At 44.7% G+C, this 20,022-nt stretch overlaps 3 protein-coding genes across 11 annotated transcripts, besides 1 other annotated feature; 1 reads left to right on the forward strand and 2 right to left on the reverse strand.

Annotated features, from left to right (window-relative positions):
- Positions 1-101: 101 nt before the first annotated feature.
- Dd (Dullard) lies at positions 102-4,320 on the reverse strand. Of its 3 annotated transcripts, none has more exons than NM_001298586.1 (4): positions 3,442-4,320; positions 2,216-2,464; positions 1,948-2,130; positions 102-1,824 (listed from the first exon to the last, which is right to left on the reverse strand). In NM_001298586.1, the coding sequence occupies exons 1-4, from the start codon at positions 3,538-3,540 to the stop codon at positions 1,633-1,635; spliced, it is 723 nt and encodes a 240-aa protein (NP_001285515.1). In that variant the 5' UTR covers positions 3,541-4,320; the 3' UTR covers positions 102-1,632. The 3 variants fall into 3 exon arrangements, with proteins under 3 accessions (NP_001285515.1, NP_608449.1, NP_001285516.1); NM_134605.3 differs by having other exon boundaries at positions 2,216-2,473; NM_001298587.1 differs by lacking the exon at positions 1,948-2,130 and having other exon boundaries at positions 2,216-2,473.
- Positions 4,321-4,356: 36 nt separating this feature from the next.
- CG1486 (uncharacterized protein) lies at positions 4,357-8,461 on the forward strand. Of its 2 annotated transcripts, NM_134606.4 has the most exons (7): positions 4,357-4,458; positions 4,546-4,882; positions 5,021-6,133; positions 6,200-6,481; positions 6,539-7,054; positions 7,114-7,307; positions 7,372-8,461. In NM_134606.4, the coding sequence occupies exons 2-7, from the start codon at positions 4,772-4,774 to the stop codon at positions 7,712-7,714; spliced, it is 2,559 nt and encodes an 852-aa protein (NP_608450.1). In that variant the 5' UTR covers positions 4,357-4,458; positions 4,546-4,771; the 3' UTR covers positions 7,715-8,461. The 2 variants fall into 2 exon arrangements, with proteins under 2 accessions (NP_608450.1, NP_728413.1); NM_167743.2 differs by having other exon boundaries at positions 4,378-4,882.
- A 462-nt stretch (positions 8,462-8,923) lies between these two features.
- Positions 8,924-19,987, reverse strand: tty (tweety). 6 transcript variants are annotated; one of them, NM_167744.4, is made up of 8 exons: positions 18,485-19,331; positions 17,086-17,370; positions 16,306-16,791; positions 15,478-16,241; positions 15,183-15,352; positions 14,350-14,361; positions 13,332-14,268; positions 8,979-12,676 (listed from the first exon to the last, which is right to left on the reverse strand). In NM_167744.4, exons 2-8 carry the CDS (start codon positions 17,221-17,223, stop codon positions 12,271-12,273), a joined length of 2,913 nt encoding a protein of 970 aa, NP_728415.4. In that variant the 5' UTR covers positions 17,224-17,370; positions 18,485-19,331; the 3' UTR covers positions 8,979-12,270. The 6 variants fall into 6 exon arrangements, with proteins under 6 accessions (NP_001259769.1, NP_728415.4, NP_001259766.1 ...); NM_001272837.2 differs by having other exon boundaries at positions 11,653-12,676; positions 15,183-15,343; positions 19,244-19,331; NM_080712.7 differs by having other exon boundaries at positions 11,653-12,676; positions 19,083-19,331.
- Positions 12,789-12,862: a mobile genetic element.
- Positions 19,988-20,022: the final 35 nt, after the last annotated feature.

A 20,022-nucleotide genomic window follows, 5' to 3' on the forward strand; every position in this document is an offset into this window, starting at 1 on the left:
CAGGTTCTTACTAGCAATCTGTTAAGCGACGAAGTTCTGTAGAACGGAAAGGGAGCGCCAAATTCAAACGGCAGATCAAAGAAAACACATTTTTTATTTTTGATTTTGCATGATTTTGTTTTATTTTTGTAATTCTTTTTCTGATTTTCCCTTCCCTTTCCCTTTCTTATTTATTTCATTACTCTTCAGTTTAACAAATTTGCTATCAACTACTTAAAATTAACAACATCGCATACACGTATCTTTCTCGATTTCCTTGCAATAAATAAACAAATATTGATTGTTATAAATGTACAATACGATCAAAAGAACAAGTGGATAAGGGTGGGGTTAGGGGTAAGGGCGTGTGCAAGCTTTTGTTGTTTAGTTTAGAGTGGTGTATTTATGCTTTTGGAAATAACATTAACTATGGAAGCCGTTTTCACGTGTTTCTTTTTGTCTCTCGCCTAATTCCTCTGCTGCTGCCCGGAATATCCTGAATATCCTGTGATGCTTCGGATGATGTGCCACGATTTCTCAATTCTCAGACTAACTCGGTTCTCGTATAATTAGTGATTTGGCTCTCTAAACTCCCTATATATATCTGTCCCAGTCTGCGGCTCATTAACCTGATCTGATCCGATCCTATCAGAATTAATTTGATTTTTAATTCTTTTCGCTACTTGGCTCGCCTTACAAAATATAAATTTTGCCTTACTTGCTTGCTCCTCGGTTGTTGTTTACTTTAATAGTAGTTTATAGTTGTGGGTTGTTGCTTAGTCGTAAATATATAACTTCCCCAAAAATCTTATCCATAGAAAAGTGTTATGTTTGGTTTGCAAGCAATGAAACTCTTGAAGATCTTTCATCCGTTTAGTTTTGTACAGGAAACAAGGGCAGAACGTACGTAAGTCTATACAGAATCGGTTACATATTTAATAATTATCCATAATAATGATGTCCAAGTTAAGTTTCGTAATTAACTAATTTGTATAACTATAAGTATTTTGCTTCGTCTTGTTAGTTCGTATCTGCACAAAAACAACTCCAGTGTCATAATAGTTAATTGTTATCATGGTATAGAAATTACAAGACTGTTGTTGTAAGTGGCCTTAGATTTAAATTACAATAATATGATATATAACTTGACAAATTTGTTCTTTATGTTGTGGCTTCGCCTTCTGCTCAGCTTTACATTCATATATATACTGTATACTGTATATATATACTTTATACTATATACTGTCTGTGTTCAAGAGTTTTTATTTGATATTATAATCAAAATATACACCCAAAAAAACAAGCGAAAAAAATGTCTAATAAAAATAGCTGGTCTCTACATATATGGACAAGTATGTATGCATAATTAGATTGTTAAAAAAAAACTGTTAGTCTATACACAAAAGGAGAAATAAACCATCGCTTCCAAATCTCCCAATATATCCTCAACTTTCTGCTTTATCTGTTTGTCTCATCTTATCTCCGCTCATTTGACTGAATGGTACAAATTTTAAATAATAATGAACAAATTCGTTAATGTGTCACAGCACCACCTTGTTTGTTGTTAATTTCAGAAGATATTCTCCCCACTTCGCTGGCCCTCAGTGCTCCTTCTAAATAGATAAACTAAACTAGCGACAGGCGGCCCACCTGCTACCAGAGGCGGTGCAGGTGCAAGTTCCTCGACAGCACCGATCTCACGTCGTTCGTGAACCTCAGCGCATCCAGCATGGGCAGCAGCGACAGCAGCGCCGTGTCCATCGGGTCCGAGAACCAACTCTTGATGGGTATGGCGTTGTTGGGAAAACAGCGATAGGCGCCGGGCGAATTGTCGATGATAAATATCTGCAAGGAACGATGCTCAATTTAGAACAAAATACTCGTATATAAAGTACGATCTTATGCAGCACCCTCTACTTTATCGATTTGCAACTGATGGCTCGCATGGAGTCACTTGTTCCCGCTTACCCTATTTAGGTCACTGCAGATGGCCGACAGGTCTTTGGTGTAGGATCCGTAGTCGGGCGTGCAGTGCTGTCTGTAGTATCGCCTCCGGAGGATGTTTCGTCCGTTGTCCAGCTTGTCTGCCACCGCCGCTCCGTAAATCTCCATGCTGGCCGTGAAGACCACCAGATCGTACCACTGCGAGACCTGCGGGCAGTAGGGCGTAAGTTAATGTGTTGACTTAAATGCGGGAATGCATCTATTTGCTTGGCCAATCAATTCGGGAACTTACCACGTCCAGGAAGTAGTCCACATGCGGTCGCTTGTGCACGAAAAAGCGCACTGGATTCCGATCGATGGTCACTTTGACAGTGAAATCGTGCGGCGTGCCCGGCTTCACCGTATTCCGGGGCATCGCATTGTGATGGGAGTGGATTAGCGTTTCGTCCAGGTCCAGAACGAGGGTCTTGCGCTGCACCAGGCTCAGGCGGTGCCGCGAGACGGGTGACAACGGGAAGAGTTCGTATTTAACCGGTTGATACTGGATAAACTGAGAAAGTTAATACATAATCAACGGAGCAGTACTTGAAAGGCATTCGACATGGGGTTCATATGATGGGCTTGGTGGCTATGCGTCGCTACACTCTGTTGGGGTTGGGTTGCGGTGCAAGGAGATGTTAGAGGTGCTCAATGGCCAAGTTATCACTAGTGCATGGGAAACCCCAATTTACTGATATATTATGCTTTTACAAAACAATTAACAATTATTAGCTGTGCAATAGCATATAATGTTGATGTGGATTCATCGATATCTATGTATATAAGCAGGTCGAAGGTCAGTGCCTCTGCCGCGTCACGATATCTGGCCAAAATCGCCGGCCCAGTACTGAGAGAGTATTGAAGGCGGGTGGTCGATAAGGCGGATGGGAGAACCGTGGACAGCACTTCTGGGACGGGTGGGGATTCGGTGGAACACGAACCATTAAACGTGTGGCGGAAAATCTTGATAGAGGCTTACTTTAAGACAGGTGTCACTGGCTAAGCGGTACCCAGCAAAAATATATGTAACTTTACGAAAATTTAAAATTTTGCAAATATTTAGGAATAAATATCTCGTATTCGTATATATTGAAAGTTACTCTAAATTTAATAGATCGCACATTGAAGTAACGTAAATATAATTTGAAAATATAAATGAAACCATATTATTGATATGAGAGATTTGCAGATACAAAGATCTAAAATATATGAATTAATTTTAAGTTCAACGTTTCTATTCATGCAAATCTTCAAATAAATTTCCGAGGCAAACACATCCATACTCTCTAGCGAGTACTACCTGTATCATTGAAAATCTTATCAGTGCGGCCGCTTTTATTATTATTATTCTGTAGCAGTAGTACTTAAGTTTCGATAGCGGGAGCGGGTTGGGAATAATTTCGGCGTTTCGGGCGGGTAAAAATAGGACTATTTTTGTTTTGTGATTTACTCCTGCTTTCGGGTAATTTCAGTACTTACAGCTCGCACTTGGCGATTGAACATGAAACAAATGCATGTCCATACTTTTGATAGCAACAACAAAAGCGCACGGAATTTCATTTGCAGCAGCGAAATCATTGGAAATAGTGCAAGTCCTTGTACGGTGTTTTTTTTGTTCGGGGCGATTAATTCGATAAATCGACCACGATCCGCGATTGACCGCGGTGCGAGCAGATTCCTCTTCTTCTTCCGCCTCCTCTACTTTATTTTTTCTTTTGCAACGAATTGTTGTTGTTTTTGATAACGCGCCGAGAGCCACACGCACACTCACCCACACACCCGCGGGCGCGCTTCACACAACACACACTCACACAAAAAAAACCCGGAACAAAATCGATAACAAGGCTTCTAGATATTTTGTTGAAAGTGTTTTTCTCTTTTCCCGGTTTTTTACTTGAGTTCAATTATTCGGTGTCGCCTAGTTTTAAGGTCCCTTTTCAAGGGAGAAGGAGGGGTATGGTCTTATTTCCAATTCTTTTGGGGGCTTTTTATATCTGGCGTCTGCTCTTCTTCTTCTCTTTTGTTGTCTTGTACGCCAGTGTGTGAGTGTATTGTTTTTTTTTTAGCGTAGTGTAGTTTTTATATTTTGGCAACTATCGCACCGATTTGGGAATAGATTTTGTTTTTGGTTGAGCAAAACGAATCAATTGATTGAGCTATTGCACTTTGATTGCAGTCGATTGCGAGGTGCGTTCGCCTGAATAGTACGACCTGGCCGTGGACTGTTCATTACTCGTTGGCGCTGCGGCTTAGTGTTTATTACATAAATATAGTTTGTCCGCGTTTCGTTTTTGTTTAATAAATTCCCACACTCATGCACACACTCATGTTTATTCGATACTATCGCACTTTCGCAGCATCGATGAGTTTTCCGCAACTATCGATGGCTGTGTAGTATGACCGTGCGGTGCTGTCTTCAAAATCGCTGAGACACAAACCGTGACACAAACCACTGTGAAAACTCGTCGTTTAAGGTTACGAGTAGGTGCTATGTATGTACGTTTGTGTGCTGCTGTCCAACGTCTTTTAGTGGCGGATATTATAATAGTTTTCCAACTTCCTTGCGACCTATTCCATCACCAGAACCATGGGCCAACAATCGCACACTATTTGCGATCTTAGTCAGACGCACCCACTACGGTCACACCATTCCACATCAGCCTCTCTTCCATCAACACACACACACACTCGCCCGCCCCACACACACACGCACACACACCCACCCACACAGACGCAGTGGCACGAAACGAAAACAATTATTTTGCATCGCAGGCGATAAGTTAAAAGTGATTTAGACCGCACTGAAACCATGTCAGCGGCTGGTAGATCGGTGGACGATCCCGGCCAGAGCCCACTCGTAGACCAAGAGCCGGATCCGGGCCAATCAACGCCAGCGGTGGCCGAAATCGCCGCTTCCAGTGTGAGTGTTTGGTTTTTTTCGCCCTGCTTCTATCTTTTTTTTTTTTGCTGACGACGACGGAAGACACGTCAACTTCTGGAGCGCTGTTGTTTACCTTGTCCACTATCCCACCTAATTAGCCATGTATTCGCCACATAGATTCGATCGGGCCTGGCGGAGCTGGAGCTGCGATCTTCGCAGGTGCTGCAGCGCTTAGAGAACGTTAAGGTGTCGACCACGCCGGAGAGCCCAAATCCCGTCGAGAACGAGGAAGAGGCTGGGGAGCGGGTGACCAGCGAGGACCTCCTGCCAGCGAAGCATCGCGTGCCCTCCGACATTCTTAAGTCGCTGGAGCAATTGGTTTCTTACACGGACAGCGACGATGATCCGGAGTTCCCGCTGCCCGCCCTGGATGACGTCTCCCACTTGGCTCTCATATCGCACAGCATTGTGGCCTATTTGTCGCATCTGGACCGTCAGCAACTGCTCCGGGTGACGAACAGCATTTCCGGGGACGCCACCCGCTGGTTGGGCACGCTGTTTCACTTTGCCCACCCGGCGAGCAGCTTCCATGCGGACAATGCAGACGCGGTGCTGCGTACGGTGCGACTGGCCATCGTCGCCAGGTGTCCGGGGTACTTGGAGGGTGGCATACCCGCCCTGGCGCAGCCTACGTTTTACATCTCGGAGAATACGACGCCGATGAGGCTGCACTACGCATGCCGCCAGTTGGGCATACCGCTGGAGGCTATTAAGGTCATTCCGGAGCACAGTCAGTCCGGGACAATGGATGTGACGCTGCTGCAAAAGCAAATTCAGCAGGATGTGGGCAATAACAGGACTCCGCTGCTGGTGGTCGCCGACATTGGAGCCTCGTTGTGTGGCTATGTGGACAACCTGCTCCGGCTGAGGGACGTATGCAAGGCGCACAACATGTGGCTGCACGCCAGTGGCCACGGACTGGCCGCCTTGGTGTGCGCCCAAAATCAGGGCCATGTGGAGGAGGTACTCCACTCGATGGCCCTGAATTTGGGCAGCTGGCTGGGTGTGCCCAGTCTGCCCATCGTCCTGCTGCACCGTCCGCTGCAGAACAGCGCTCTGAGTGCCTTCGAATCCGATCCCATACTGTCGCGTCGTCTTAATGCCCTGTCCTTGTGGACCAGTTTGCAGGCGCTGGGCCGGAAGGCGATTGCGGAGCGTCTGCATGTGGCCTTCCAGACGTGCAGTATTCTCTTCGAGATTGCCTCCAAGTGTGAGGGCATCCGGGTGTTGGTAAATTATTGCACACACGTTTATGGATAATGTTTTTAGTTTACCAAAGGACCTTGGCATTTTCAGAGCCATACTCCAGGAGCGCAGACCGGAGCCTCTTTGTCGGACGTCATTCAGAGCCCCTTTGATGTGCAGGCGCTTTTTGATGCCGCCGCCCCCGTGGTCGCCTATCAGTTCGACGGCAGCACCACCATTCCACTGGGCGGGAGTGGCTCTTCCGCCGCCGCTGCCGCTGCTGAGCGGGAAACGGCCGAAGGCCTCAAGCCGCTAGAGAAGATTAACAATGCTTCCTACTTCGACCGGCTCAACTCCTGGCTGGGTCAAATCTTGCAACGCGACTGTCCCAATGTATGCAGTGTGAATTAATCATCTCCTTGTATGAGCCTAATCACCATGTTCTTCCAGTTTGACTTTGAGGTAATTGAACACCCGACGCACGGCAGCTGCATTCGCTACTGTCCGCTGGAATTGGGGTTGGGTGAGCAGCCGCCAAGCTCCGAGAACCTGGAGAGCTTCGCTCAGAGCTTAGAGGCACATGTGGACATCCTGCGCGCGACCATCAAGCACAAGGCACGGTTCATTCATCTGGTGGAGTGCAGCGACGTGCTGCGCCTCGTTCCACTGCCCGAATGGGCGGGCATGGGCGGTGTTCGCTTCGTGCCCGAGGGCTGGGAGTCCCTGCTGACGGACCAGGCCAAAACAGAGCTAAACAAGCTGAACATCGACCTGGTGGAGGCCCTGAAATCCACGGACAATGCCTTTTCATTAGGCGAAGGCACCGATGGTCTGATTTGTGTGCGATTCGGAATGGTGACCCATGAAACGGAGGTCGAAGAGTTGTTAGACTTGGTGGTCACGGTGGGCAAGAGCGTCCAGGAAAACTCGCGGGTATTGGACACCATGTCGGAGATTGTTAAAAAGGTTGGCTACCACCTCGTACTGGATTAATGTAACATGTGTTAATTTATTTGTACGCTCAGGGCATTGAGGCGGTTACCGCTGATCTGCAGCGCGAATCGGAGGAGAAGCTCTGGCAGGAGGGCATCCTGCGCCACGTGCCTGTGGTGGGACGCGTCTTCAACTGGTGGTCCCCACCGGCCAAGGAGTCGGGCATCAAGGGGCGGAGCCTCAATCTTACCCAAGGTGTTGTCGAAAGCACCGAGAACATTTACAAGTGGGTTCCAAAGATCGTTTGATATTGTGTCCTTGTTTAATGTTCATCAATCTACACTCCAAAGGTACCACATGCAGATGACCGGAGCCACTGCTCATCAGTTGCCAGCGAATCGTTCGCCTCCCACACCCATGGTGCAGACGCCCGTGGTCGCGCCTGCCTTGCCGCCCGTCTTTCCCACGGTGGAGCCCGTACCCGGAAATGGAAACGGATCCGGAGCGAGCGAGGGCACGCCAGTGCAGTCGGGAGAAGCTTCGGGATCGATGCCAGCAGCCTCGGGAGCGGCTCCGTCTGCGGCGCCGACCCAAAACCATGTGGATCATGCCCGCACCGTCAGTCAGAGCAGTGCCGCCTCGTCCACCGTTCCGGAGTTAGTGGCCGCCAGCAGTGCAATTAACAATAACTAACAATAACACAAGTACGAGTATATTTCAAAATTAACTATAACTGAACGGCAGAGGAAAACACTTAGATCAAGGCAGAGCCAGCAATATGGATTCCACAGTGGGAGAGGCCTTAAAACGCAGCAATATCAAACAAGGCTTGAACTGAACAGAAACGCGTAGACAAAAACTGGACAGATTACCATATATATGGACGGCTTCATTTCCACTTTCCCTACTTAAACGAAAAGAATTCCAAAGAGGATGATTGTTCGCCCGAAAAGATGAAAAGATGATGATGATATGATCCAATTGAATTGCTTTTATGTATTTATATGTATATGGCTATTTCTATGATCTTTTATATATCTCCATTATATATTATATTATTTTACCTTATACTTTACTCCCACCATTATTGTTGATTATGATCAGAGGGAAATGTGCGTAACTTCGTCCTCTTTACGCTTTTATTTTTTTGTTTTTATAATTATTCAGATGCAAGTACCTTTGAGAGACATAATATATATACATTTATATATATATAGGCAATTCTTCAATGTTCAATTGTGCGAAGCAATAAATTGCGCTATTCTTATTCGTTAAGCTAAGTGACAGTAAACTAAAGAAATTAAAGAAAACGCGGAGAAAGAAAATAATTAAATGACAAAAATATATTTATTATACAAAAATTGCTGCTATAAGAAAATATCTGCACAAAATATGATAAAAGGAAACTATACAAAATAAAATGTGAAATCATTTAGAAAGAGAAAGCATGTGTTTCTTGTTGACCTTTCGCCTCTAAATGGTAATATCTTCCCCTTTTGGTTTGTATTTCCCTAAACCGATTAAAAATGTTATTTTTTTAATTGTTATGTTTTCGTTTAGAAACGTGGCAATGTGATAAGTTTTTTTTTTTCATACACCAAACTTAACTCGATAGTTTCCAAACTTTTTATCCGATTTTCTCAACCTTTTTTTACAAATCTTAATCGTTTGATCGAAAAATTTACAATTGTTGTTAAATTACTAAAGGAAAGATGATGGTTGAGCTTATGATTTTATGCAAATAGGATACTTTTTTTAGACACATAACCTCTCTTATATAGTTTATGGTATGAAAAGTTAATTTTGTGTGGTTACATACTTACACAAGTACTGATAGTTTTTATGACCATATTCACCTTCATCATTCGTCACTTTATTGGCCCCCATTAAAAAACAACAGTTCTCCATCTAACTAATGCAATTAAATTTTATATTTTTATTTTATTTAATATTTTTTGTTGGATGTTTTTTAGCGCTTTACTTTGCCGCTGCTTGCTTTTGAATGAAATTCCTCCCGACTTCGCGCCTTTCGTTACCCGCGACTCATTTCGATTTGCGCATAAAATATGTTTTCATTCCAGAAATTTGGTGTCTCCCGCTCATTGGAACAATTCCGAGAAGCTGACGGGGCAAAAGTGGTTTCTGGAACACACTTATTAGTTAATTGTTGTATTTCGTACTTCTTACAAGAGTTTTCAAACTGTTCGTACGATTCGTTAGAATCGCCTGCGTGGTTCATTTTGGTTTTAATCGTTTATTAATATGCCACTAAGCGCTTCGATTTATGCCTCTGGTCTTTACATTTTCTTTAACTATGCATACAATATATTTAAATATATATTTATATATATATATATATATATTATATTATATATATATATTATTATATATATATATATTATATATATATGTATATACATATATGTTGTACAACTCGATCTTCTCTCGTCTTATTGCCGCTGTCGCCGGGCCTTCGAAAAAAATGTGCAAATTTCGTTTTGAATCTCCTGTTGGGCCTTTTCTCGGATTTTATGTACTTCGAGATCGGCGCACCTATGTTTTTTTGCGTTATTCTTAGGGATTTTCTTTTGTAATAACTACAACGCGTACGATGACAACATTTAACACAGAAATATATTTACGAACTAATTGTGTTATATTTATATGTACGTGTACGTGGAGTTCCGATCTGGGCTCGGAACTCGCATTACTCCCAAACTTTGCCTCTCAAGGGGTTTTCTCCGGGCTTTACCATTGACTAGTATAATTCGGTACTGCTCATGTAGATTGGGCGATCCTTAAAGGATGCTTAGAGAGGATTACGATTCGATTCGCTTCGGTTCGGCTCGGTTTCGTGACGAAGGACCCCTTAAGACGACTGCTGTTCGATTTGTGCGTATTTCGTTTGTTGTTTTTTTTTTATAACTGGTAATTGTATAATAAGCGAATAAAAAAACTTGATTAGTTTGTTCCGATCTCTCTTTACAGCGTCTTTACATATTTACTTTAAAAATGCGATTGAGCCAACTTTGATCTGAGTCCTCCGATTGTTAATATCTTACAGTTGATCATTTCAATGGGGGGATCGCTCTAGTTGGGGCTCGTTAGGTGTATGTATGTATGTATATAATGTATGTATGTATATTATGGCTAGATTGATCGATCGATTGATCGATCGTTTTGGGCGATCCCTTGATCGATCGATCGATTGGTAAATGTTGAGAACTTCGCTGTGTGGGCAGTGTTCGGATGCGACATAGTTTTTGTTGGCCGTTGGCCACCTGGCGTACACTGAAGTTGGCCTCCGGGAATCGATCTAAAATGCTTCGATTATTCTTGATGCGTGTTGCTGGTATATAGTTGTCGATAGGCTTATGTATCTTGTCTATATAACTATTTTATAATATCTATTCGTGTATATATCGCGCGTGTATATATATCTATATAACTTTGTAGTTCGCTTGTTTTCTCATGTCTTGTCGCTTTTAATTCGGGTTTGTCGGTTTGTTTTCGGTAATTAGGGGGGGGGGGGTGGCAGTACTTTGTGTTAGTTTCATATTGCTATCGGTTTCATGCCAAGTCGAATTGTTCATCTCTCGTCTCGTCTAGTTGGTTACTGATTACGCTAGTACTATGCATGCCTTTCGTTTAGCTACTAAATATACAGTTAGCCCACTAAGTATCTACATGTATCTTCGTTAAGTTTAGATTTAATAAATGCATTCCATGTTAAGCTTAGGTTAAATACACAATAAAATCGCGGGCACGAATCCTCGACCGATTCAGCCCGCCAGTCCCGGACGATCCCACCGCATCCCATCCAGGCGTGGGCATCGTCCGCAGCACAACCCAGACCCAGGACAGAGTCGAGCAATAAACGGGGATTCCCCTGAATGGATGTGGCGGGAGGATGGGCAGTGTTTGGGTTCGGGGTCTTAACAGTAGCAGTACGAGTCCTTGGGTCCTTAAATAACTCTAATCCTTCAACTAACGTGGGTTTGGCATACTCGAGGTTATATCGGTTCGATTCGCTTGCAACGTAACGTACATAAGTGGGGTAAGTTTCATCCTAGCACTGCTAAGCCATTTGTGAACATTTATGTAGGAGTAGGTATAAATGCAGTCAGTCAGGAACTTAGGCCATGAAAATAAGTATAAATAAGTATTCACATCCGCCATACGTCTAACGAAACTTGAAATGAGGTTATCACACATGTGAAAGTTTAGGAAAGTTCGTTATAGAACAAACGACTAAAAACGAAAAATAGAGGGGTGCCACGAAGATCTCCAGACTCAAAAATCGACTATTCAATGTATTATTAAATATTTTGTCTGAATTCTTTTCTTATGGAAAATAGGCAATTCCTAATTACAAGTAAAAGTATTGATTATACAAAACAAAAAACTAGTAGCCACGCCCATTTGCCCATCCATTCAGTTGCCCGTTTTCTACTTAAAAAATTGACTCCCGTGACAAGTGCCTAAAAATCTTTCTAACTTTTCTACTACATTTCGATTCTAGAACTTATGACCTACGATCCGAATTCGATTTGAATATTTGGTGGTTGCTTTTTAGGTTCAAGTGTCGGTCTTTCGATTTCGGTTAATTTTTCTGTTTTTTGTTTTTTGTTGTAGAGGATATACAATTTATATATTTTTGTAGATTAATGTTGTATAATACAGTAAGTTAGCCCCCGTAAAATTGTTTCTTCTGACAATTTAGCGCTTTAAAATTGGTAAAAATATGCTATTATCAAAAAGGAATAACCGTGTCCTAAGTGTATATATATATATATATACATATATATATATATGTATACATATATATTTATATAAGTAATAGATCGCTGATATATATTACACGTGTCCGTCCATCTGTCCGTCTGTCCGCCTGCGGGTATCTAGTATCTGTGTTTCAATCCTTCGTGTCGACTTGCTCGGAAAGTTCGGGTATAGTTCGGTATATAATATGTACAAGAGTCGAAAAGCAGGATTCCGGTCTAGAATACGATTACGATACGATACGCATACGTTAAATGCAACAAATCAAGAAGGAACACTCGCCGCTTCAGCAATCCTTAGTCCCATTTCCCCGATTCCCTCGATATATGTATATCTATCCTACATCCGCCTCAATCCTAGGAAGACGCCCCAATCCCAAGTCCGGACCAATTTTCATCTCATATGTCCTGCCTGCCCGCCTGCCTGCCTTCACTGGGCGTTGTCTGGGTGTGTCAGCAGTAACCATCTTACAGCTCCGTCACCGCATAGTTGCTTTCGTCGGTTATCGCTGGCGGCGGCGGCGGCAGATCATCATCGTCGTCCACCGCTCCTCCGCCCCCACCGCCCACGCTTCCACCGCCTCCGCCATTGTGCAGCACCTTGCCATTGGCCGCCGGTCCTGCTCCCATTCGGGCCTTTGTCGCCTCCGTTTGCGCTTCCAGCGGCGGCGGCGGCAACGAGGTGTCCTCGTTGGCGTTTGCTCCTCCTCCTCCCACAACAGCTCCTCCATTCTGTAGACCCGACGGCACTCCTCCGTTGGACTCGTTGAGCGGCTGGGCGACGGGCGGTGGCGGCGAAGTGGGCGTACCAATGCGCGGCGGTGGAATCGCCTTCATCTGGGGCGGCAACATCATCGGTGGACGCTGCAGGGTCCTGGACGGAGGGAGAAAATTCAGTTTGAGATATCAGTGCAAGGCAGGCAAAGATGTTAAGGCGCTCTCGTTTAAAACGAGAACAGATGGAAAAATAAGCTAATATTCTTGAAAACAAGAGAGAAGGCTGTACTTCACTTCATCGACTATCATATACCCGTTACTCAGCTAGTGCGAGCGAGATGGCGATGTGCACACATATATTCTAGTTAAAATTTGTGGGCAATGAGGTGGTTTAGGGTGGTCTGCATGAGAGGGGCGCGGCAACGTTTAAAAACAAACAACCGGCGTAGGCGACACTAACGCCAGCATGCTAAGTCTAAAATTTCTAGCTTAAGAGATCTCGCAATCTAACGAGATTCTTCTTCTAACAACGGAATTAATAGCATTAAAAATAAAGTTGGTATTGGTAATCTAAGATATCTTTGTAACATACTAGTTTTCTGAATTTGAACATTTCAAATAATAATAATAAACATGTTTTAAAAAATAAAAAAAAACATAATATAATAATTAGTACATAATTTATTATTAGATATATTGTGAAAAATTATCTGTATTTGGTTAAAAGAATGAAAGCATTATCATCTTTAAATCATTCTCAATGCAGCTATGATTCTTTTTTTTGTGCACCATGGTATAATAGCAACACCTACTTGGAGTAGTTTTGGTGGTGGGCCTGCTGACGCTGCTCGTAGATGGACTCCACCTTAGGCTGCTCCGCATCTTTGGGGATCTCCGGCAGTGGGCAGTTGAGAATCGATGGCTTGTACTTGGGATCAAACTTGCCGCCCTGCCGCAAAGTGGAGCACTTGTAGATCTGCTTATCCCGATCATAGATGGCGGTATCCATGGCCGTGCTAATGGGCACGACATCCGATTCGTTTGGCTGTTGCTGCTGATGGTGTTGCTGCTGTTGCTGCTGGTGTTGCTGCTGGTGATGTTGCTGCTGGTGGTGTTGCTGCTGCTGCTGCTGCTGGTGCTGCTGCAGCTGTTGCTGGTGCTGTTGCGGGGACTTGAGCTGATGCAGCTGTTGCTGCTGCTGCGAGGGGGGCGGTGGTTGCTGCTGTTGCTGATGCAAGCTGGGTGGATGCTGGTGCGCCGGTATCTGTGGGCCGCCCTGACTGTTCTGGCGACGCATTGTCGCCATATTGGATACATATATGGAGCCCTGGCTAACAGCAACTAGCGGCTGATAAATGGAGTGGGGATTGCCATTGGCCGCCAGTTGCGGCGCCAAGTGCGCCGGAATCTGCTGGTAGATCTGGCTCTGGCCCGGCCCCAGATGATGCGGTGCGTGGTGGGCCGCAGTGGTATAGGTGCCATATTGCTGCGCCTGCTGTTGGTGGTAGATCGCATGCTGGTGCTGCACTGCAGCGGCCACGGCGGCAGCCGAGTGCGAATGCGGATGCTGGTGCGGATGGGGATGCGGATGCTGGTGGGGATGATGGCAGTAGATGGGCTGTGGTCCTCCCAGCTGTTGCTGTGCCTGCTGCTGTTGCTGTTGCGCCTGCTGCTGCTGTTGCTGTTGGGCGGCCTGCGTGGTCGGCGGCATGTTGGCGGCGGCGTTTGCTGCTGCTGCGACTGCTGCTGCTGCGGGGGGTGGCGACGGTTTTCAGTAAAAGTCATTCGCTTCCAATGTCTTGCATTGTTTGCTTAGGGTTGCATATTTACCATTATTGGGACCTATAAAAATGCACACACACAACGATTAGCAATAGGCGCGGGTTGGACGAAGGATGTGGATGTGGACGTTGGATGCGGATACAGGATGCAGGGTGCAGGTGGCGACGATGGTGTGGTCATGGAGCGGGTCGATGGATGGTCGCGGGAATTATGCATGGAATGAGATTATATAGAAGAATAAACGTGATGAGAGCGAATTGAGCGGTTTGCCGTTGCTTTACAAATATCTAAAACGGTTGCGAATCGGTTCAGTATCGGTTATTTACTTTCAAAGTTCGACCAAATAGGATATGAACCGATTTTAACGCTTATTGTTTATTTATTCACAACATTGTATGAATATTATAAATAAAAAGTAAGCAATTTTACTTTTTTTCTTTACATATCATACATTTTACATATTTTACTTTTTTACAACACAAACTAAGTTCATTTAAGATTTTACTAAATTGCGCAACATTTTTCTAATTGATTCCCAGCTCAATTTCGTCTTCGGTCTTAACACACATATGGACACTGAGATTGATATAAATATGTACATGTACACTGTGATAAAAAGCGCCTCAATGAAAGCTATTAAAAATATCAGAATAACAAATACTAATACTTTTAAAATTCATACGCAATAAACCAAATGTTTCTAATGAAATGAAGCTCTCATTCTTTGAGTAAAATCTTTGAAATCTTTTCTGGCTACTTTGAATTCAATTTAGTTTATTTGTGCCTCTTCAGTTGGGCGCTTTTTTCCTCGGTGTAGTCAGATAGAGTAGTGGGCGTGTGTATCGAGTTTCGGGAGTGGGTGGTGCGGGCTCCCCACTTACCGGTCATGTGGGTGGGGCTGTGGTTATGCGATGGCAGCCGGCCCAGCGTGTGGGTGCCCATGGCGCGCATGTTCTGCTGGATGTGGGCGTGGGCCATCATCTCGTGCTGCTGGCGCTTGCTGGGATGCTGGAGCGTGTGGGAGCCGCTGATCACCGGCGGACTGAAGTGCCTGGAATGTCAGATATGGCGCAAGAGCAGAGAAAACGGGACGAGAGAGAACAGAGAAAGAGAGATCGAGAGAATGGAGGCGGGAATCGGGCGGGACGGGTCACGAAGGGATCTTCTAAAACGTACCCATTATGATTTCGCGGCAATGTCCTGGCGGCGTTCATCATCTGCTGGTGGTTCTGCGGTGCCGGATGCGAAATATACGACGGCTCGTCCACCTGGGCATAGTCATTCCGTTTCCGTATATAAATCCACGTGTGCGAGTCCACCCACACCATGATGGTTAGCAGAATGGCGGCAATGAAGCTGGCTATTAGCATCAGTACCAGTCCCAATAATCCTCCCTCGCAAAGTCCTCGGGCGGCGGCCAAAAAATTGTGATGCACTGCCTTGCAATCCACGAGCGCCGTCAGCTGGGTCAGCAATCTCTCACTGCTATTCAGATCTGCATTTACAGCACCCAGCTTGGGCTGCAGCCCCGAGGATTTGAAGAGCACCAGCGATATCTTCATAACCGTGGCCATGGCACTGCGAGCATTGTTTAGGGAATTCTGCGATTCCCTCAGGCGTTGGGTAAACGGATTCGTGTGGCCTGGTTCGCATTGGGTGTAATGCAGCAGCACATTCGTGGGCAGATCCCTGGGTGCCGTGGACACCAGAAAATCCGCTGGTGAGATGCACAGATCGCCGACAGCCACCGAGGAGGAGAGATACAGACCGGACATGAGCCACGAACCGGTGACGGCTAGCAAGCCGCACACGCTGAACAGGATTAGGGCGCATCGCGAGTGCCGGGCCACGCCCACCAGCAGCACGGCACACAAGACAAGTAGCAGGGCCAAGGTGGCCACCGTGCCCGGCCAGCGGATGAGTTCCCATTGGTCGCCGCGCTATTGGGATATGGGACACAAGTTTAATCAAGTTGGCATTACAATGTGTATATAATGTGCCTACCGTGAGGAAGTGCGTCATGGAAATGCCCATCAGGGGTCGTCTGATATCGCTGGCCGCATTGGTGGCTAGGGTAACATTTCCCTGGACAATATTGAGCGACACAAAGAGCTTGGAGAGGGCAGTTTGGTTCGACACCGGCTGATCGAAGATGTCCGCCAGTTCCACCAGCTGCGGCCGTATGCGATTCGTCAGCGTGTTCTCCAAGATGTGCGTCTGATTGCGGATGGTCGTGACTAGATTGTCCACCTTCCTGCCCGCCGTCAGCACCTCCAGCAGTCCGTTGTGCAGATCATCGTTCCCATATAATCCCAATCCAATCGCCGCGCAGCACATCACCGTCACAATGGACAGGGCCACCTTCAGGCTAGTGATCGAGTGGGCTGGCCGGGGCTTCCGGTCACAGCAGCGGGTCATGAGATAGAAGAGCAGTCCCAGCAGCGAGACGATCAGCAGGGCAGCCGGAACCGAGCCCAGAATGCCCAGGCTCTATAAGAGGAATCAAGGGGAGTGAAGAGTGAAGATTTAGAACGATTTACCAGCGAACTTACAAGAACTACACATATATTATTTACCAAATAATAAAAGATACGATTCATGATTTAATAGTATCATTCAGATATGTATATTGGAAATTATTGCAAAAACATACATAAGTGTTCTGATGACTTTATACATCATTCATTCAAAACTCATTTGTTTAACACTCGAAATCTTTGCAAACATGTAACAGTTAGTAATCGATTCACCATTAAAACTAATTTCAAGAGAGAGTTTACTCACCTCCAGGTAGATCTCATCGTTGGGCCGGAACGTGCTGTTGATCTTGTGGAACGTGATGTTATAGTGGGGCAGGGCGTGGAGTAGCTTCGCTATCACCGGCACCTTGTACTGGTCCGTGAACTCGTGATAGTCGCCCATCCTGGCCTGCTTTCCTCAGCTCCTCCCCTTGTGGAATCGGAATGTGTTCCTGCTCTTCCTGTCCTTTGTTGCTCCTGGCGGTTTTCCTTTCCCTCGTTACAGATGCGTTTTCCTGCTACGTGCTCTCAGGCCTGAGTTTCCTAACCTCTTGACACCAAATCCAAATTGGAGAGAGGGTAAAGAAGAGAAGGGGGTAAAGGGATATTAGGTAACCAGAAGTGAGCTTTTCTTAATTAATTTATATATGTATGCTCTGGTTCCCCGAAAGCACTTTTTGAAATGAACGCAAGCCGTTGAAATCTGACAGATAGCCTATATTCGCTTTTCAAAACACGTACAATCACTGAAGATTAATTAATAGATTTCACGTGTGACAGATAACGAATTGACCTTAAGAAGCAGATTAGAACATTTCTCATGTATTTTTGATTTTATGTTAAAAGCACTAATTGTTCTAAAGCTACGAGAAGGCTTTTATAGAAAAGTATGCTATTTAACAAAAAAAGCGAATGATAATTTATAAAACAGAGCGTTGGTTAACAAAAACGTTGCATACAAAGAGGCGTAACAGCTCTACACGCACAGTATTTGAAATGTGCACACCGCAAAATCACGCGATTTGTGGGCGTGGCAATGTTTGCAATGCGTTTCGCCAATGTTTTTTGTTAAAGATCTTAAGTTCAGACGGACATGACTGATTGATTGGTATATCCTAGTGGTCCTAGATATATCTCAAAAACAGCTGTGCACTCGTTATTACGCCATTAATTTTATAGACCATCTATTTAGTTCATCTTATTGTTCATATCGTCCGTGTTTTGTTTGTTGCAAGTGATTTGGAAATAAGACGCATGATAAATAACCGCGAATTTATGAACTACGTGATAATTTCTCGGATCCACTGAGATATGCAAAAAGAAGCTGTCTTGTCATCCTCTTCCGCCTGCTCTACAAGGATCTGCGATTTCGGTTTTAACCCCACTTTTTGGCATACTCAAACTAACGGCTCCTGCATGTACACACACGCACACCCATACCTACACGAGTATGTGGGCGTGCATGCGTGGGCATGGCCTTAATTGCTCAATAAGTAGGTTGCCCCACACTTTCGGGCACTTTTAAATTAAAAACAAAGCCGCGGGCCAGCCGGTTGATGTATTTGAGCTACATCTGTATGTACTTATTCCGTTAAGTGAATTAAATGAACTGCGCGAACGCGGATTTTTTTATTTTCCAATGCTTTTTCCCAAATTTATTTTACTTGATTTCGGATTGAGGACGAACGATGCTGCCCAGCGCAATAGCAATTTTGTTCACTTGTCTTCCTCTTCCTGCTTCGTCCAGTGCAGCAACAACACCAACACCCCCAGCAGCAGCAGCAACGGAGAGTCATGGCAAAGAGGCGAAAGCGAGTGTGCGAGTAACGGTCACGCGGCTGCGCGTGCGTTTGTATATCTATTGATTAAAAGTTCGCTCTGCTCTGGCCACTGCTTCCCCTTCTCCATCACCATCCCCATCCTCTTCTTATCCTTATTCCTTTTGGCAGTTCTCTCGTAATTGCTGCGCCCACTTTCCGCCGCCCCGCCCACATCGCTTCCGTCGCCGCCACCCAGCCCCGCAGACGCGCACACACCAACTGCAAAGTGCGTTTGCGTTTGTACAACGGCAAATGCAACAATAACACACGCACGCATACATCCACACAATAACGGAATAAATGAAATTCGCCAACAATTTGGCGTTCGAGCAAGTGACGAACGACGCCAAATGAAAACACTCCCTTTTTCGGGGGTACACAATTTTCCACAACAAACAAAGCCTAGTGCCGAGTGTATCGGCAAAAAATTCGAAATTATTACTTTTTGCTGCACTATTTTCAGTTGGCATTAATTCAATCAAGTTGTCGTATTTCTGGCGTATCTATTAAATTTCATTCGGGTTTGTATTGTTTTTGAGGCTAGGTTTGATTTTATGTTTTTGCAATATCGGTGCAAAGGCAACAAAACACACGAGCGAGGACCTTCACATTCCGAAGACTGGGCAAAGTATGAAAATTTCGTGTCGTTCAATTTGGTCACACCCTCTGGATTATGCTCACGATACGATGTTACTGTTTTTTCGCAGGACGAAAAGGACCCTTCGAAAAACCCGAACCCCATCCAATGTGACCGTTTTGAGCAAACTAACATAGTCCGAAGCGTTCGGCTCTCACAGATCAGCAAAAAGGAATTTATTATATTTAAGTCTTAAGGCACACATCAAATGTATAGTTAATCAAATTTAGTTTATACAAATTATATGTGTATTTCAATTTCTTTAAATAAATAATAAATAAATCAAAAACAAAAACCTTGGTTTCAATCACTTACTCCGTTAGTTTTCAACGTATTATTTGTAAGTCCATAGGACCATTTGAAACTAACGGCTCTGTTTTCAAAAAGAATCAAAAACTCCAAAACTTAAGTCGCTTTTAGCTCGGTTCCGGGAATTCAAAATAATTTTTAAATTAGCCACACCATTTTTAGACATTAACGGTCACACTCGACTTAAGCTCGTATAATACAGTGGTGGACGTACCGTTAAAAGCCATGCAAAATTAATATTTAAAGGCGAGAAACTCTATTTTGGTCACAAATGTAATTATTGCCGTATATGAACCAAATTTTTTAAGCCCACAAAGCTCCCCTTCTATATGATAAATCAGCTGCACCAAACCTACGAAGTGCAACGCGAGTGTGCCTTCTGTGATTTCCAACACTTTAGTGTTGCCTAACCCTCGTAAAATGCGCAGTGTGGCCA

The sequence above is a fragment of the Drosophila melanogaster genome, chromosome X (genome assembly GCF_000001215.4).
Source record: "Drosophila melanogaster chromosome X".
NCBI lineage: Eukaryota > Metazoa > Arthropoda > Insecta > Diptera > Drosophilidae > Drosophila > Drosophila melanogaster.

Coding starts and splice junctions, on each gene's coding strand:
- Dd (NM_134605.3), bottom strand. CDS start 3,540: ATGATTTCGCTGCTGCAAATGAAATTCCGTGCGCTTTTGTTGTTGCTA. Junction 2,474..3,441: donor TCAATCGCCAAGTGCGAGCT/GTAAGTACTGAA, acceptor TAACTTTCTCAG/TTTATCCAGTATCAACCGGT. Junction 2,131..2,215: donor TGGACTACTTCCTGGACGTG/GTAAGTTCCCGA, acceptor TACTGCCCGCAG/GTCTCGCAGTGGTACGATCT.
- CG1486 (NM_134606.4), top strand. CDS start 4,772: ATGTCAGCGGCTGGTAGATCGGTGGACGATCCCGGCCAGAGCCCACTC. Junction 4,883..5,020: donor CCGAAATCGCCGCTTCCAGT/GTGAGTGTTTGG, acceptor TTCGCCACATAG/ATTCGATCGGGCCTGGCGGA. Junction 6,482..6,538: donor TGCAACGCGACTGTCCCAAT/GTATGCAGTGTG, acceptor ATGTTCTTCCAG/TTTGACTTTGAGGTAATTGA.
- tty (NM_167744.4), bottom strand. CDS start 17,223: ATGGGCGACTATCACGAGTTCACGGACCAGTACAAGGTGCCGGTGATA. Junction 16,242..16,305: donor CCATGACGCACTTCCTCACG/GTAGGCACATTA, acceptor ATATCCCAATAG/CGCGGCGACCAATGGGAACT. Junction 15,353..15,477: donor TTGCCGCGAAATCATAATGG/GTACGTTTTAGA, acceptor CTGACATTCCAG/GCACTTCAGTCCGCCGGTGA.